The sequence below is a fragment of the Pithys albifrons genome, chromosome 5, assembly GCF_047495875.1.
Source record: "Pithys albifrons albifrons isolate INPA30051 chromosome 5, PitAlb_v1, whole genome shotgun sequence".
NCBI lineage: Eukaryota > Metazoa > Chordata > Aves > Passeriformes > Thamnophilidae > Pithys > Pithys albifrons.
Window position 1 is genome coordinate 49,248,503 of NC_092462.1, and position 17,701 is coordinate 49,266,203.

Genomic DNA, 17,701 nt, shown 5'->3' on the forward strand with positions numbered 1-17,701 from the left:
TTGTGCTAGCTTACTCTAGTGTAGAGGCACACAAGCTGTAGACTCTTTACCTTCATACGTAGCTAACAGATTTTAGAAAGTATCACAAGACAGTTGAATAGACTTCAAATTTAAGGTATTAAGAGCAACTTGTATAAACCGTAGAGCAATTTAGTTTGATAGGGACCTCTTGTTATGATCTGGTTATTAAAATTATTAGAAATGCCTCTGCTCAAATTAAGGTGCAAAATGAGACCAGTGCCAAAGTCAATAGCATAGGTTTTATTGAATGGTAAATGTGAGACAGAGAGAGAGATAGAAAGAAATAGGAAAAAAGAGGGAGGGAAAGAAAGTGATTAAAATAAAAAATGTATCACCACTCTGTGTAACCTTGTGGTGTTCTGTGGGTCCAGTTTTTCTGGTCTTCTTTGTGGTGAGGGTCCCCCAAAAGTAGAATCCCATAGATTAATATATGTTCAGATGTCCAGGCACCTCCCCTTGGTGTGGGGGAATCTTTGCAGTCTCTGGCAACAGACTCTGCATTTGTTGCTTTGCTTGGATCATGTCCAGTCCTCTGGTGGTGGAAGGCCTCAGGAATAAGTCAGGAGGGTGCCTTGGGGGTTCTTGATGGTTTATGACTCTTCTCAGCTGCCTCTCATGTGAATGTCCCATGTGTACGTGGTCTTCCCAGAGCAAGGGTGGGAGTGGTTTACTCCTTCGGTTTGGTGTGGAGAGATTTTGCCATCACGCTCCCCAAACCCTTCTCTTCCACCACCCCCTGGGCCTTGTTTGCTAATCCTCAGACCTGAGATGATTAGACAATAGTCTTATCTTAAGTTCCCAGTCAGAGTCCAAATTCCAGTCAGGAAGTGTTAGAAGGGAGCGAGTGCTTCAGTGGTCACAGCAGTCTGACAAACAGCCTTCCTTTGATTTTGACAATGTTTAGGACATTACCGGCATTTCAGTCCGTCACACCTCTGGAAGTTATGTGGTCCAAATTCCTACTCAAAGCAGGTTAACACCACATTTAGATCGGATTGACTATACAACATAAAACTCTAACATGTAGAATTCCAAGCTGTACTTTTGTAATAGTTGCTATGTTTCACTCTTGCCTTAGATCATAAATAGAGAGTGATTTGTATCAGGAAGTGATACTTGGAAGGTCCCATTAGATCTGTAGTATCTGCTTAACAATAACATTTTAGGAAGAACTTCAGATACAGTTATAATGTTATAGTATTCTAGAAATGATGACACATATAGCCTCATGCCAATAGAGTTTTAATTGCTAAATGTAGGGCAGAGAAAGACTAATTTGATAAGTCAGTATAAATATAAATCTACTTTATAGTTTGAAGTTCCTAGAAGACAAAATGTTACATTCTCAGCATACAAATTATATTTTAAGAATCCGATGGTGGCTTTGCAAAATAACTGCCCTCTTGTTTGGAGGTATCAGTTGTTGGTTGAGCTTAACAGGACATACGTATTTCTTTACCTGTCTTTTCCTGTAAATATGAAACTGAGTTCAGCCAATGCCGTTTTTCAGTATTATGCTTTTTAAGTCACAGTGCGTCTTCCAACCATGGAATTGCAAATTCATGTTATAATTCTGCCTCTATTGTAATACAAACTTACTAGGGGTGTATTGGATTTTTTAAATACTGGCACATGAATCTGTTTTTTCATTCTAAGTGGTAGAACTAAATTACTTTAATTCTACTTCCTCTGTAAAAAGCAACTATCCCTGCATTCCAAGGATTTTCATTGTCTTTGTGTTCTTAGTTTGACTGTTATGCTTCTTTTTTCAACTATAACAGTCTTCATTAAGTTTTATTCAAAGTAAGGAATGCAGGCAAAGAGGTTTTTTTGAAAGAATTGAACTTACTCATGTGTAGGACACTCATTGATCTATCAAGTATGTTTTCAAATTTCAGAAAGCATTCTTCATCTCTGATAAGGCATTGTTAGTATTAGTCCAGGTCTGCTTTGAAGATTATCTAGATTTTAACTCTTTTACCACAGACTGACAACTAAATGGCTTGTAATACTTTGGATAAGGTCTGCTTTGACTGAAGATCTGAGTGTGCAGGGAACACAGACCAGAAATGGCTTAGATATCTCTGCATTATTGTATTTTTATTGTGGGATTGTTTTTTTGTCATTGGAAGATATAAATTCCATCATTGAGAAATCTGAGGTTATAAAGTGGTGTGAGTCAATCTCTTTCACAGAATCACAGAATATGCCAAGTTGGAAGGGACCCACAGGGATCATTGAGTCCAGCTCCTGGCCCTGCACGGGGCCATCCCCAAGAGTCACACCATATGCCTATGAGTGTCATCCAAAAGTTTCTTGAAATTTTTGTTATTGAGAAGGATCTAAAAGGGAAGAGAGAGCCTGTAACTGTAGCATGGTTAACTGGTGTCAGTTCATTCATCCATTCCTTCCAGTTGCCCAACTCAGTGAAGAACTTTTTTGTTTGGTTTTCATCACTGCATTTCTCAAAGCTTATTGCACGGGGAAAAAATGTTCAGTTGGTCAAAAGATCAAAGAAAATGAGTAGAATAAAGAGAGGCAGTTGAAACAAGCAGATAATCAAAATACGACAGATATAAGACAAGACTACTGTACTGAATAGTACATCAACTACAGTTCTGGGAAAAAGTCATGGCCAAATGTTTAAAATATTATGGGATTTTTCTATTATGCATTTTCTCTTTGTAATTTTGAAGCATTTGACATTGGACATTTTGGGATACAGGATATTAATATAAATGGACTGAGTGGATTTTGTGTATTGACTCCTGATTTTATATGGTAAAAAAATGCAGCAATAGAACTATCTTCATTCCTTTTTCACATGTGATACACGCTTCTGTTGCTCTAACTAATGACAGTCTCAAGACTGGGCTGATCTGTGCTTTGCTTTTTCTAAAGTTTTAATTTTTTTAATTCCCTGGAGTGTTCTTTCCTCTTTTGTTTGCAGGCTTAAATCTTTTGTCCTTCTGAAACCATATGGATTCTGAGGTAGCAGCATCAGAAGAGGTAGCATTTCAGTAGTACAAAATGTGTTTAGTTTTTCTTTTCCTAAAGAAGAGCAGTTAGTGTTTCTTAAAAAAAAAAGTTCTCTGCCATCTGTTACAGAGGAAAAGCATGTTTGTAAGTAGTTATATTTGGTTATAATTAATCTGACTTATAACCTAAGTACATACAGTACCTTAAAATAAGGTTTCAACAGTAGCCTATCTTTTGATACATGTTCATCTTCATGTAAAAATAGTCTGATTAACTGATTTTTTTTCCTTGATCTTCATCTTTAGTTTTGGCTGGGATTATTAACTTCCAATATCTGGGAATTTCTAAGATAATAACTCAGTTACTTTGTGCAATTCCACTTTGTCTCCTTAGGACGTTATGTGTACAGTCTAAGGAACGCTGTGAGGCTGTGCTTGGAATTGTAGGTCTGCAGTGGCCAGAAGACACAGACTGCACTCAGTTTCCGGATGAGAACTCAGACAACCAAACTTGTCTAACACCAGATGAAGCTGTAGAAGGTATCTCCTACACCCATAACAGCAAATTAAAGATTTAAATAGGTTCCCAAAGTCACTGGTGTTTGTTTTTTCATACCTCCTCTTTAAATTATAATAGTTAAACTGTGGAAAATATTTCAAAGTGAGCTTCATGGAATTGGGTAACTATGGTTTGCAGATAAGAGGAAGTTTTCATAAGAAGTCTGTTTGAAGGAAGGATCAATTTCCCTCGATCTGTGAAAATCCATGTTTGAAATTTGCTGCTAGCACCACATCTCCTTCTTGCCTGCATTTATATTTCAATTTTTTGTCTACTTAGATCATCTAATAATGCTTTTCTAAGCAGGAGATAGACCCTTGACAGTCTTTAAAAAGCTGATTCACTGGCTGATCACTTTAGCACTGAAACAGATATTACTGGAAAATCCATGAGAGAGTGGGGGGTTAGGGGTTAGCATGCTTTTAGAAAAGGTCTAACTAATTCAAAGGTCTTATCAGAGTTCTTTTGGGTTCACTTACAACTAGAATTTTATGTTGATTCTATCCCTGCTTTCTACTGACTGCCAATGTTGGTTAGAAAGTCTTCCCTGAAAAGTGTAAGTATTTGTGGGAAAAATCACATGTAACAAAAGAAATTAAACTTCTGAGAGCATTTAAAATGTTTGTGATTATGAAGTAGAGGTGATTTTCCAACCTAAGCAATTATTGACAGAGTTATTACAATGTGATGAATTGCTTAACTTCTCTTTGAGTCAGTGCTGAATCCGAGTACCACTGGCCAAGACAGTAGACATTATAAACTTAGTTATTTTCATAATAAACAATCTTTAAGTGTTGGGAGTGAAGTTCTGATACCTTTTATCATTAGAATGTTATTTTCTAAGGCTGCCAATTTAACTGATGATATTTCTGGTACAACTATTTATTGAATATTAAAATTTACCCATGGAATTGCATGGTATTAAATATCTGAGGTATTTTTCAGGAAGGGAAAAAAAGAAGGCAAAATGTGATGAAGGTTGTACATTGAAGTCACCTATACAATGTGAAAAAATGAGTGGATTTATCAAAACTATCTAAATAAAACTTTCTCATAGATCATAGAAATGCAAAATGGCTTGGGTTGGAGGGGACCTGGTGCCAGAAGTGATCATCTATTTCCAACCCCCCTGCCAAGGGCAGAGATGTGTTCCAGTAGACCAGGTTGCTCAGACCCACATCCAGCCTGATGTTTAACACTTCCAGGGATCAGACATCTGCAACTTCTCTGGGCAACCTGTTCCAGTGCCTCACCACCCTCACAGTAGCAAATTTCTTCTTAATATCTAATGTAAACCTACTCTCAGTTTGAATTCATTTCCCCTTGTCCTACATGCCCTTGTAAAAAGTTCCTCTCCATCTTTCTTGTAGTTTCCCTCAGGTATGGAAAGGCTGCAATTAGGTCGCCCTAAAGCCTTCTCTTTTCCAGGCTGAACAGTCCCAATTCTCTCAGCCTTTCTTCATAGGGAAGGTGATTCATCCCTCGGATCAACTTGGTGGCCCTCTCAGGACTGGTTCCAAGAGCTGAATGTCCTTCCCATGCTGGAGACCCCAGAACTGGATGCAGCACTGCAGGTGGGCTCTCACCAGAGCAGAGTAGAGGGGCAGAATCACCTCCCTCACCCTGCTGCCCACACTACTTTTGATGTGCCCAGAATACAACTGGCATTCTGGGCTGCAAGTGCACATTGCCGGGTCACGTCCAGCCTCTCATCAGCACCACCCTCAAGTACTTCTCTGTAGGGCTGCTCTCAATCCATTCATCCCCCAGCCTGTGTTGATACTGGGGCTTGCCCTGACTCAGGTGCAGCACCTTACACTTGATCTTATTAAACCACATGAGATTCCCATGTGCCCACTTCTTGAGCTTGCCCAGGTCCCTCTGGGTGACATTCCAGTGTGTCAACCACACCACTCAGCATTGTGTTATCTGAAAACTTGCTGAGGGTGCACTCAATCCCTCTGTCTATGTCATTAATGAAGATATTAAATAACACTGGTCCCAATAAGGACCCCCAAAGGACACTGGCCATCACTGATATCCACTGGGATTCTGAGTCACTGACCACTACCCTCTGGATGTGACTGTCCAACCATTCCTTATCCACTGAAAAGTCCATTCATCAAATCCATCTCTCTTGAATTTAGAGAGAAGGATGATGTAGGGGACTGTGTCAGGGGCTTTACAGAAGTCCAGATAAATAACATCTGTAACTTTTCCCTTGTCCACTGACATACTCACTCCATGGTAGAAAGCCACTAGGTTGGTCATGAAGGACTTGTCCTGAATGAAGCCATGTTGGTGTCTCGCATCACCTCCTTGTCCTCCATGTGTCTTAGCATAGCTTCTAGGAGGATCTGTCCCATGATCTTCCCACACACAGAGGAGACGCTGACAGGTCAGTAATTCCCAGAGTTCTCTTTGTACCCATTTTAAAGATGGGTACCTCAGACTTCACATGACTGCATGAAAAGTGGCTTGTCAGCTACCTCAGACAGATCCCTCTGGACTCTGGGATATATCTCATTGGGTCCCATAGACTTATGTACATTCCTCAGGTAGTCATGAACCTGATATTTACTTGGTTTGGAAGGTATTTTGCTCCCCCTCTCCCCATCCTTCTGTCCATCCATTTGAGAGGTGTGCGAGGAGAGGTTGCCGTTGAAGACTGAGGCAAAAAATTGTTGAGTACCTCAGCTGTCTCTTCATCCATTGTTAACAGTTTATCAGCATTGTGTATTGGGGGTGGGTTACATCTTCTTTGACCTTCCTTTTCTAGTTAACGTAACTGTAGAAGGCCTTCCTGTTATTCTTTGCATCCCTTGCTAGGTTCAGTTCCAGCTTCACCTTGGCCTTCCTCTCCCCATCCCTACAGTTCATCTCTGTATAATTCCCAAGTTACCTGTCCTTGTTTCCACTGCCTGTACATTTGCTTACTTCCCCTGAGTTTGACCAGAAATTCCCTACTCAGCCATGCTGCTCTCTTGCCTTCCTTGCTGAATTTCTTGCTCCTGGGGATTGCTAGCTCTTGCATTCAGTGGATGACTTCCTTAGAGATCTTCCAGAACTGTTCTGTTCCCTTGTCCCAGAATGGTACTCTGAGTAACAAGGGTTAATTCGTGGACATTTATAAATTCAAATAGACACACAATTGTCAATTTATTTTTTTTTATCCTGAGGATATATTGTTATATATTTCTATACTCGTTTCAATGCATCACAAAACACCACAGTGGTGAGAAGAGTAGGTAGAAAATACATACCCACAGTCTAAATGTTGTATGCCAGTTATTTGTCAAAGCGATGCAATTTGACAGTGGGCAGCATGTGAGGGAGAGCTCTGGAAGATATTGCTTCAGCCCATTCACAGTGCAGTTATTAAAAGTCTTGTCTGTTGTATCGTTCCAATCTAGTATCACACAAGCTTTTTCTTTCTGTCATTTACCCTTCCAAAACAGTCACAGTGATAACTGTGCCCATGTCATGATTAAACTTGCAGCTTATGGAGAGCCGTTTCTCCCTGTTCCTTGTCATTGACAGAATGTTCACCCAGTCACTTCAAGTGCCGTTCTGGGCGCTGTGTCCTGGCATCCAGAAGATGTGATGGTCAAGCTGACTGTGAGGATGATAGCGACGAGGACAACTGTGGTAAATAAATAAATTCAATAAGTTTGAAAGGAGGGTAGCTGCAGCATTAGAAAATAAGTTTTGTTTTTCCTTCAGTTACTTAAACTATAGCATGACAATTCAGAGAAGAAGTCCTTTTTTCTGTGTTTTCTGTAAAAACATGTTTAAAAGTGTTGGGTTTTTTTCAGACAGTGTTGGTAAAAGTACTTTGTCAAGAATCCTTCTTGATCAATGTGAATACAATTTATGATATTTGATCATTTAGATTCTGCTAACTATATTGGAGTATATTTGAGTATTCCTTTAGCAATCATGCTAAAAATTCTGCAGATTTAATTCCTTTGATATTGCTGGAGGCTCTACTGAACTGAAACAACTCCTTGGCAGATTAAATCTTGAATCTGCAAATGTGGTTTTAAATTTATACAAGATAATGTCCTCATTATGATGTATTGACAAAAGATCTCTGTTGCTGAAGTGGATTCTGTACTGCAAGAGTTAAGAATTATATGTTTTGTCAGATTGGTCAACCTCAAGCTACTGTGAAGTGCAAGCATAAAACTATGAAGTTTATTGCCCAGTATGTTTCTGAGTTTACTTATAATATAGATACTTTGTATTGAACTTGAGAGTAACCCCAAATCTCTTGGTCACTCTTTATCCTTGCACATGCTGGCAGGAGAATTTTGAGGAGAAAGGAGTTTAAACTACTCCTTGCTGTGGCTAAAGGGTAGCCTCCATAGAGGTCTGCATGCAGGCCTGGCATCCCTAGGGGCAAAGAGAATAATTACAAATCTCTAAGGATTTAGAGAGAGGTGTGAATATTAGTAAAAGATGGAAAACATTCCAGCAGAGTAGGGCTAAGGTGCACAAGCTGTTTAGTTGTTTTGCTTTTTTTTTTTTCAACAGAGAGCAGGTTAAGATGAAAGCATAGTTTATATGAGCTACAAAACTGTGGCAATAAAAGAGTTTCTACTCAGATGCACAGAAATAAAATAAAATTCAAATCCAGAAAGCTGAATCTAGGCTAAAATTCAAGCTTGTCAGCCCCGCAAAGTGCTTCTTTTTAAAAAGCAGGTGGTTTTAATAACTGCGGTAATAACCAAGGGGTTATTTATCACTAAGGTGGGATGTATTCTCAGTCTCTGGGAGTTTCCAAATCATGCTTGTATTCTCTCTCCTCTTTCTTTCTTTCCCCTTCCCCTCTCCCTGTAAATAGAAAGAAAGTAAAAAACCCAAAAGTATGCTCTCTGAAATACAATTTAATACTTGGTCATTCTCTTGTTTGCGTTATGAAGGAAAGTCAGAGCTGATGATCACAGTGACTCTTTCAGAGTTTGTCATCTCTTTACCTTTGAATCAATTGTCCCAGTTGTCCTTCCTGCCAAATGTTCTTTGTTACCCCCAATTTTGAACTCCTTAGAAAACTAATTGTTATGCGTCTTTTAGGATAATTTTACTCTCCTAGGCATTAACACATGAAATATTATTCTAATATGTAACATTGATTTCTTGAGTGGATCTCTCTGTCTCTATAGTCTAGACAGAATGTCACAAGCAATCAGCAGAATGCTTATCAGTTTCTATAAATATGGAAGACTGTATCTGCTAGGAAATTACTGCTGTCAGACTGACATTACATTGACCAGGGGTAATACTGGTACTGAAGAACAGAAAGTCCTTGTAGAGCTTCAGAAGTAACTGTCTCAAACTCATTCATGTTCCATGTGTGCAGGACAAAATCAAAACTTGATGATATTTTCATGTGTAAATGACCAGCTCAAATTTTATTAGATTTATTCCTTGAAATTGGTTTTATAATATTAAGTAACACTCAGCTTTTAATTTAAAAACCTTTTATTAAAGTGCCTTAAATGTTAGGCATGAGACAACTTCGCAGTGCAGGGAAAGGGAGGCTGGAAAAGAGTAGCTCTAGCTTTCATATGCTTAAACTACTCTGGCCAAAAAATATGAGTAAGAACAGACCAAAAGGAATAAGGAATATGCTACCCATGCAGAGCAAAGCTATATTCAGGACTCACTGTATCCTTCTGTTAGGAGTCCCTGTCATACTTTCACATGATCTTTGTGAAAGAAAATCTCACCCATCCAATTGCAGTGAAATCGCAGGCCTTCAGTGCCATTTAGACTAGGATTTGGCTGGAAAATTTGACCCAGATTCTGAAGGTGAGACTTCTGAGTGCATTTCAGTAAAGTGTAGGGAAGGTAATTTCTGAAAAATATTATGAAAGACATCACAAGAGTTTGTGGTATTAAATATAGTTGATTGTAATTGATTGTGTTAATTTGCTGACTGCTGAACAATGCTTCTGGCAGGGACCAGAAGAAGGTCTTACAACTGCTATAGAAATTGTGGACATAACAATCAAAACCAACACTGTCTTTCACTATTTTCTGCAATCTGAATTCTAACTCTAGTTTTTTATTTAAGAGAAAAATATGGTGGTCTTAACATTAATGACTTAATAGTAATTACATGGGAAATATATATATGAATAACAAACGGTAACTTCCTTCATATTTTAAAGAAGAATGAAAGTAAGACCATAAATGAAACCCTATCTCTTGTCAAAACATATTTTTGACATGCAGGCAATGTAAATATGAAGAAGTTCTATCTTGGTTTTCAATTCCCTTTCATTCTCAATAAATTAAAAATGCATGTCACAAAAATAATTAGAGATGAAATATAAGTGCTGCAAATGGTAGATTGCCTCTACCAACAAACAGTATATTTGAACACTGAATTCAGTAAGCAGTGAATTTTTTCTAGGAAATTGTCTCTGTATTTGTCTATATAGTATTCAAACATAAGTTTTTGAGTGTCATGCTACACTTCACAGTAGAACACTGTGCGAAGAAGGGGAAAGGCAAACATGTATTTAATGAATTGTAAACACTCTATTAAAAATTGGAAGATTAATATTATGAGGATTTTAAGCTTTTTTATCTTCATGTCAAGTTCCTAACATGACTGACATTCTTTGTTCTTTATTGGAGTAAAGGTTTTATTTCATTTCAATTAATTTTTCATTAATAGGTATTACAAATCTTGTCAAGAAGGTGACCTGGAAAATGGTGATACCCAAGAAAGTTCTTTATTCATGAGGAATTAGTTGCAATGGTCAAGGCTATTTGTTTCTCTGTGCTGTAAGATTTATTTATATGGTTTTTTGAATCTAAACAAAATCAAGCACTTCATACATCCAATTATGGTTAAAACCTGAGTAGACTTTTACGGTAATCCAGTATTGATTCCCTGGTTCATATTTGTAAAATACTCCTGAATTAAAATTTCTTGAAAACAATATATTTGCTTTGTAACTTACTGTGTTACACTGCTGTAGTTCTAGGACCAGGCAAACAGAGGTGCTGCTTTAAATGCAGCAAATTTGTAAATATATACCTCAACTATTTGCATGGAAATGTTTCAGAACTGTGCTTTTCTGCCTCCAGGTTGTAGAGAAAGGGGCCTTTGGGAGTGTCCTGTGAAGAAGCTGTGCATCAAACACACTATGATCTGTGATGGTTTCCCAGACTGCCCTGACATGATGGATGAAAAGAACTGCTGTAAGAACTCATGCAGTTTGTTAGGTCCATAAAGGGCTAATCACTTTTTTGGGATGTTCAGGTGCAAAATAAAGTAAAAGTGTTTTCCTGTGTTCCACAGGTAGAAAGGCTTAGTCATTTCCTCAGTTTCCTTTAGGTTTTTCTGTGGCACCAATTTATCTCTTTCCTCATCTTCTGTCCTCATCCTTGGGTCCTTGCTGTTTTTTTGGTTACTCTGGTGCTCTCTCTTATTTTTTTTCCTCTCTCCCCCTCCTTGTTCTTGTGTCTTTGTACTTCTTTTCTTTTTTTTTTTGATAGCTTTTTGAGTAATTTTCTCAACTTTTCTCAACTTTATTCCATACAGGCATAGCTACTCACTGCTTTTTTTCTTGATTTCTACTTGATTTTCCATCTGATCTGTTCATCAGTAAATTTCACATTTCCCGCTTTTATTTGATTTCTCTTCTAATTTACATTTCTTAGATTCTGTCTCCCGACTTGTCTTCTTCTGCAATCCAAACTGTGATAACTATCAAAGTACAAAACTTAGTATGGTACGTTGACAGTGTGACCATACCATCCATGCGCACAGTTGGCTCAAAGTGCTGACGGAGGGCAACAGGCCCCTGGTCCCCTGCAAGGCTGCCCTGTGTCCTGTTCACCTTGCTGCTGACTAGTGAGATAGGCAGAGGTGGAAGACCTGCAAGCAGCAGCTTCTTTGGAGGCTCCCACCCTGCATACGAAGGTGGGAGTGGGTGCTGTGAGATGCTAGCTTCACTTTCACGAATATATTACTGGTACTCTGAGCTCCCTTTAGAGAAAACCTGGTATTTCATCATTTTTCCTGGGATGTTAGGATATAATTTTATGATTTAAAGGAAGTTCCTCCTGCATCTCTGGACCTGTTGGCAAGGACAGGATAGTAGGCGCATTTTATGTGCTAAGTGGAGCATATGAATATATTTGCCAGAATGATCAGCAGCCTGCATATATCACTAGATCAAACTTTGTTTTTTGAGGGAAGAGGCAGTTCACAAAACATTTTTTAACCTGCTTTGCATTGTGAAGATTATACTATTTGACTTCCAAGTTGTGTGCTGTAATCTAAAAAAGTGAAGATGGTATTGAAATTATTTACTCATGATCACAAATTAAGATCATGACAAGGAAAAGATTACTGAGGGCCTAGGGTTAATGTACCAGAATACATTTCCTTTCTGCTTATGAGTTTGGGCTTGAATATTCTAATATGACAGCAAAGTTTCCCCACATGAATTATGTTTTCTCTGGAATGTAGAGTAAGAGCTTTTTCTGTTTATGCATGCTTTATTCCAGAGCTAGAAAGATCACTATGTCAGGGTAGGCTGCTCTGCCTGCTCTACCTGTGTGGCTTTCACTGTGAAGCACACCATTTGCACTAGTGTTGCAAATAAATGCTTAGATTGTATGGCAGTATAAAAGCTGTACATAAGCCAAACATTGGCACAACTGAATGCAGCTTCCTTCCATGCATTCTCTTCCTCTCTGTCCTCCTCCAGCTCTCAGAATTCCCAAATGAAGGGGTTTATAGGAGATGGAAGTATGTCACTAAGGAGAGTACTGTAATGCTACACACCTGCCTTTTGAGAGGGGGTTTGTTGTGGTTGGGGAAAAGCTAAAAGTCAGTTGCAAATGGAGGCTGTTATGGTTCCTGCACTGAACAGACTCTATAAATCCCTGTCTCATGCTACCAGCTGGCAACCAACTGTGAACTGGAGCAAGTCTATCTATACAGCAGTTCCCTGTCTCTGAAGTGGAGATAAAAATAATTCCATAATTTTGAAAAGCAAAGGAGAATCCAGAGATTGATATAGAATTGCTGTAGATGAGAGAAAATATGTATTCATTACAATAAAATATTTTCAAGGAACATGAATAATTAAACAAATGTGGAGCAGTCTGCAAAAAAGCATGGAACACAATATTTTTACTTAAAACTTCTGAGAGGCTTAGACAGACTTCATACAAGACCACCAATGATACTAAATAATTATGGATCTTGCATTTCCAGACACTCTTCCTTCCCTTTCAGTTGTGATGCCCCCTGACACTGTGTAGCAGCAACTACCTTGTGCCTCAGTGATTTCCTTGCTGAATTTTGTGGCAAAACTGTCTCAGTTCCTTGCTCCCTAAATATGATCTTCACTCTCCTTCTCATTTTTTCAGTCTCCATGTGAACTTCACACTGATCACTTTTTTCTCAGAGGGAAACATGTTTTTGTCCTTGCAGCATTTTGTGAAGAGAGTGAACTTGAATGTTCCAACCATGAATGTGTGCCACGTGAGCTCTGGTGTGATGGGCAACCAGACTGCAGTGACAGCTCAGATGAGTGGAACTGCGGTAAGTTTCCACCGTGGGGTGGCTCGAAGTGATGCTAGGGTGACGGTAGTAATCACTGGTGATTTGATTTAGAGTACAGTTGCAGAGGTGGGGGATGCTCCTTCTATTACCAAAGGGAAGAGTGGGTTGAGGTTGGGAAAGCATCCAAGGAATTGGGCAAAAAAGAAGGCAAAGGCTTAGTGTGGAGTGTCCCAGTGCAAATATACAAGAAAAGTGATATGGCAGGGCACTGTGTAGATGGTGTGTAAAATCTGAAAAATGTGGATAGAGACTAGGAAGATGTTGATGACTAGGAAGGCCACTTGAGAATCTTTTCGTATGCAATAAAGACAGTTTGTGAAAGTTTATGTACCAATTAAGAGAGAAGAAATGAAGATTTTTCTTGTAAACAGTGGTTGTTTTTGTTTTCTCTGCACCCACAAATTGTTACAACAGGAACAGTACATATTACCAACAGTCAAATGATGGCATCACTCTTATGTCAAGCAGCATTCAGCCCACAAATTACTGTAGTGTGTTGTACTGTCTATGGATTAAAACATCATTCTACAAGATTAGGGCTATCAGCGTCTCATCGTTCAGTCTTAGAAAGGTTCTGATAGCCATGGTTGCCTTGGTTTTAAATGGTGCAGCTATTCAGCCTATAAAATCAGGAAAAGCACTGGCAGCTTGGAAAACACTTTTAAATGTAGTTCTATGTCTAAAGTTTGCCATTTATAGAACTTTGTGAAATAACAATGATATTTCTTCCTTTTTCCTTTCCAGTTACCCTGTCCAAAAACATGAATTCCTTGATGCTCCTGACCATTCACAGGTCAGCTACTGATAACCATGTTTGTGCCGATGAGTGGCAAGAAAACTTAAGCCAACTGGCCTGCAATCAGATGGGTTTAGGGTAAGGTCAGTAGTTTGTAGCTTTGATGAATTTCTTAGGGCAATTGAAGTCCTGGAGTTAGATGTGAATGATCATTCCCACTGCAATGTTAGACCTAGTGTAGAAATCATTCACTGCAAAAAGAGGTAATGAAATTTTGTGAACGGTGGCAGGAGCAGAAGTTCACTAAAATCTAAGCTCTTTCAGCACTTTATAAACATTGCATGATTGTTACTAAAAGCATGTTGAAAAGATAATGATGTCTTGGTGTCAATAGTTGCTGAGGCTTAGAATTTTTTGGCAGTGAGATGCTCTGTTTCTTCCTGAAAAATAAAAGCAAACTTTAGGAAACTCAGGAAAATTTCTCTTCATTTATTTGCATTCAGCAACAAATACAGTGAGTTAGGTAAGTGGATATATTTAACTTGGGTATCTCTGAACAATGAATTGCTAAAGACAGAGCTTTCTTTGTGGAACTCAGAAAGAGAAATAGCCTCTGTGTCTTATTGCACACACACTAAAGTAATAGCTTCTTTGTGGAATAGTTGATGCAAAATATAACTGTTGGATAAAAAACAAGTTCATCTGCTCTGATATCCAGCTGTCTTCTACTAGGAAAAGAAAAATCCGATGGTATATAAGAATACCTTTTGTCAGTGTCTGATCCTGAAACTGGATTTAGAAGTGTCTTTTCTGTTTGCTTTCACAACTGCACATACTGGCATGCAATCTTGTTCTGAGTACCTTTCTCAAAATACAGAGGAGGATAAAGACCCTGGGTCACATTTACATTATCTACTGTATATTGGCTTGCACTGCATCAGTTCTATCAGGTGCCCTAAATTCAAGACCACCTGTAAATGGACACACAACGATTCTATACTCCTCTAGCTAGCTTAGTGCATCTAAATAACACTTGCATTATCTTTATGCTTTAACCTTATATGACATCCTAATAAAGCTTAAACTCCTTTGATACCTTCAGAAATAGTTATTGATTTTATGATAACTTGGTTGTCTAAGAATAAAGCAGTGGCCTTAACATTAAGAATGTTCTTTTTAATAATTCAGTTTATAGGATCATAGTATATCCTGAGTTGTAAGGGACCCATCAGGATCATCAAGTCCAGTTCCTGGCCCTGCAGAGGACCATCCCCAAGAGTCACACCATGTGCCCGAGAACATTGTCCAAACGTTTCTTGAACTGTGTCAGCCTTGATGCTGTGACCACTTCCCTGGGGAGCCTGTTCCAGTGCTCAGCCACCTACAGAGAGAAAACCGTTTTCCTGATATCCAACCAAAACCTCAGGGAAGCTCAAATCCTCTTAGTGGTCACATGAGTGAAGAAATTGATACTTGTCCCTTTGTTTCCCCTGGTGGGGATGCTGAAGACCACAATGAGGTCTCCCCTCAGTCTCCCCTTCTCCAGGCTGAACACACCAAGTGCCCTCATCTGCTCCTCATATGGCTTCCTCTCAAGACCCATCACCATGTTCATTCCCGTCCTTTGGACACTCTCTAAAGGCTCAATATCTTTCTTATATTGCAGTGCCAAAAACTGCACACAATATTCAAGGTGACGCCACCCTACTGCAGAGCAGAGCAGGACAGGACAATCCCCTCCCTCAACCAGCTGGTGATGCTGTGCCTGATACCCCTCAGGACACAGTTGTCCCTCCTGGCTGCCAGAGCACTGCTGACTCATGTTCAACTTGCCATTAGTCCCAATATAAAATTTACTTAACTTTCTTATGATGTTTGCTGCTAGGAAAAAGGGAAAAGGTATTTAATCTTCACAAGACCTCTGATTCCTTTGTTTTTTCAGAGGTGTGCCTAGGCTGAAATTAGCATGAGTAGAAACCTATACCTTTCTGCTCCTTCACTGACGCTTACTAAGGGATATTCTCCATCCTACACTTTTAAGAAATGGTAGAGACAAAAATGATTCTTACATCTCACAAATACATTTTTCAGTAGGGTAAGATAGTCTACAAATCAATTTTTCTACAAGATCTTTTTTAGTCGTGACAGGTAGTTGTGTGAAGGGCAATGGGAAATAGTCTTTCCAGTCTCCACTGAGGGTACAGGTAAATTAGACTGTATATTGCATAGAACTCAAATAATGATAAAGCCCCCTCCTTTTTATTAATAAATAAATGGAAAATATTTTAAGTAGTTCTTTTCTTTAAGTATGTCTAAGGAGAACTTAATTTTTCTCCTTCAGAAAATTAAAACTGTGAAATTCTGTCCATATTAAATCACACTGCAGGAACACCTAGTTTTGTGGCCATGCAGATTTCTTTAATAATGACTTCTGGTGATGTTTGATTTTGATTTAATTGTTCTTTTGTTTATTCTTAGAGAAAAATAATGCTCATGAGATACCAGGGTTAAGACTTGTTAATGCCTTAGATCAGGAATCACAGTGAATGGTAGCATATGGCATTTTTATTTTCTGTAAAGCTCTGCAAACTGTTTTTTATAAGCATCTGGTGCTTTGCCAAATAAAAATCCCCAATTGCTCTACAATGTGGTAATGTTTAAAATACAAAGGCAATGTCTTTCTAACAGCTTTTATATATTTTAATTGTTTAAAAATATTTTTAATACTTCAGGCTAAATTACTCTGAAATAAATGAAGGTAATTAAATGACAGTGGTTAAAGTTAGGCTAATTTAGCTGATGCTGGTAACACATTTTACAGAATATTATTCTGTCTGGATGGATGGTATAAGCATTGTATTTGAAGCAACATTAAAGTTAATTCTATTCTGCCTACTACACAAAATGCAGGAAATTTTCCTGGCTGTTCCCCAATTGTAATTCCACAGATGATGTGGTTCTCCAGTTTTTTACAGCACGATGCAACATCACAGAAAACTGCAAGTTCCCTGCAGTGTCTGAAAGCTTTTGGACTAATGATGGCTGTTGCTCAAGTTATGCAATATGTATTCTTAGCAGTTCTTATGTTTTCCTCTAGTGCAAAAAGAATGTTAGATATGAAGTAAGATTTTGTTTGTTATGATTGGAGTCTAATGGGAAGGTTCAAGTCTTAGGTTTCAAAGTTTACAGCCAGACCAGACTATCCTATCACCTGATCCGATTTCCTGTTCATCTCAGGACACATAAGTTTATTCAGAGACCTCTGTCTGAGTCCCAGATTTCAGTACAGTGAATTTAAATGCCGCCTGTGGCAATTAGGTTTCCTTCTAACACAGGTAGTGAATGGAACATCTGTTGCCATCAATCTCACATCTCTCTCAGTGTGTGCTGCAGAGACTGTGCTGCTGGAGGTAGGTGTGCCATGTTGTTTCAGAACATCATGTTAGAAGACTAGTTTTGTCATGATATTCTGTTGAAGAAACCCACATTCATATACTTGGAAGTCTGCATTTTTTGTTGATGAAGTGGTGATCATAAAAACATGGTCTGCTCAGCTCTGAAATTTGACAAAGGCAGAAGTTAGTGGAGTTGTTCTTTACTTTGTGGTAATATAGTGGAATATTACCAACAGTTTTCAACACCAATCCAAAACACAACATATGCTAGCTATGGAGAGAATTAACTTTGTCCCAGCCAAAACCAGCACAGAGAGATAAAGCAAGTAAAATTCTTGATAGGGTTGACTAGTTTATGAGTTAGGACATAAGACTGGAGGGATTTTGAAACCTGGAAATATCACAGTGATTACC

General features: G+C 38.6%; 1 protein-coding gene across 1 annotated transcript in view; it reads left to right on the plus strand.

Moving 5' to 3' along the window:
* CORIN (corin, serine peptidase) overlaps nucleotides 1-17,701 on the plus strand; it is a 118,714-nt gene that overhangs the window by 82,056 nt on the left and 18,957 nt on the right. The window contains exons 12-16 of the mRNA XM_071555200.1: nucleotides 3,394-3,539; nucleotides 7,099-7,206; nucleotides 10,663-10,776; nucleotides 13,025-13,135; nucleotides 13,901-14,030. Of these exons, the coding sequence (XP_071411301.1) occupies nucleotides 3,394-3,539; nucleotides 7,099-7,206; nucleotides 10,663-10,776; nucleotides 13,025-13,135; nucleotides 13,901-14,030 (609 nt within the window). The remainder of the gene's footprint in view (nucleotides 1-3,393; nucleotides 3,540-7,098; nucleotides 7,207-10,662; nucleotides 10,777-13,024; nucleotides 13,136-13,900; nucleotides 14,031-17,701) is intronic.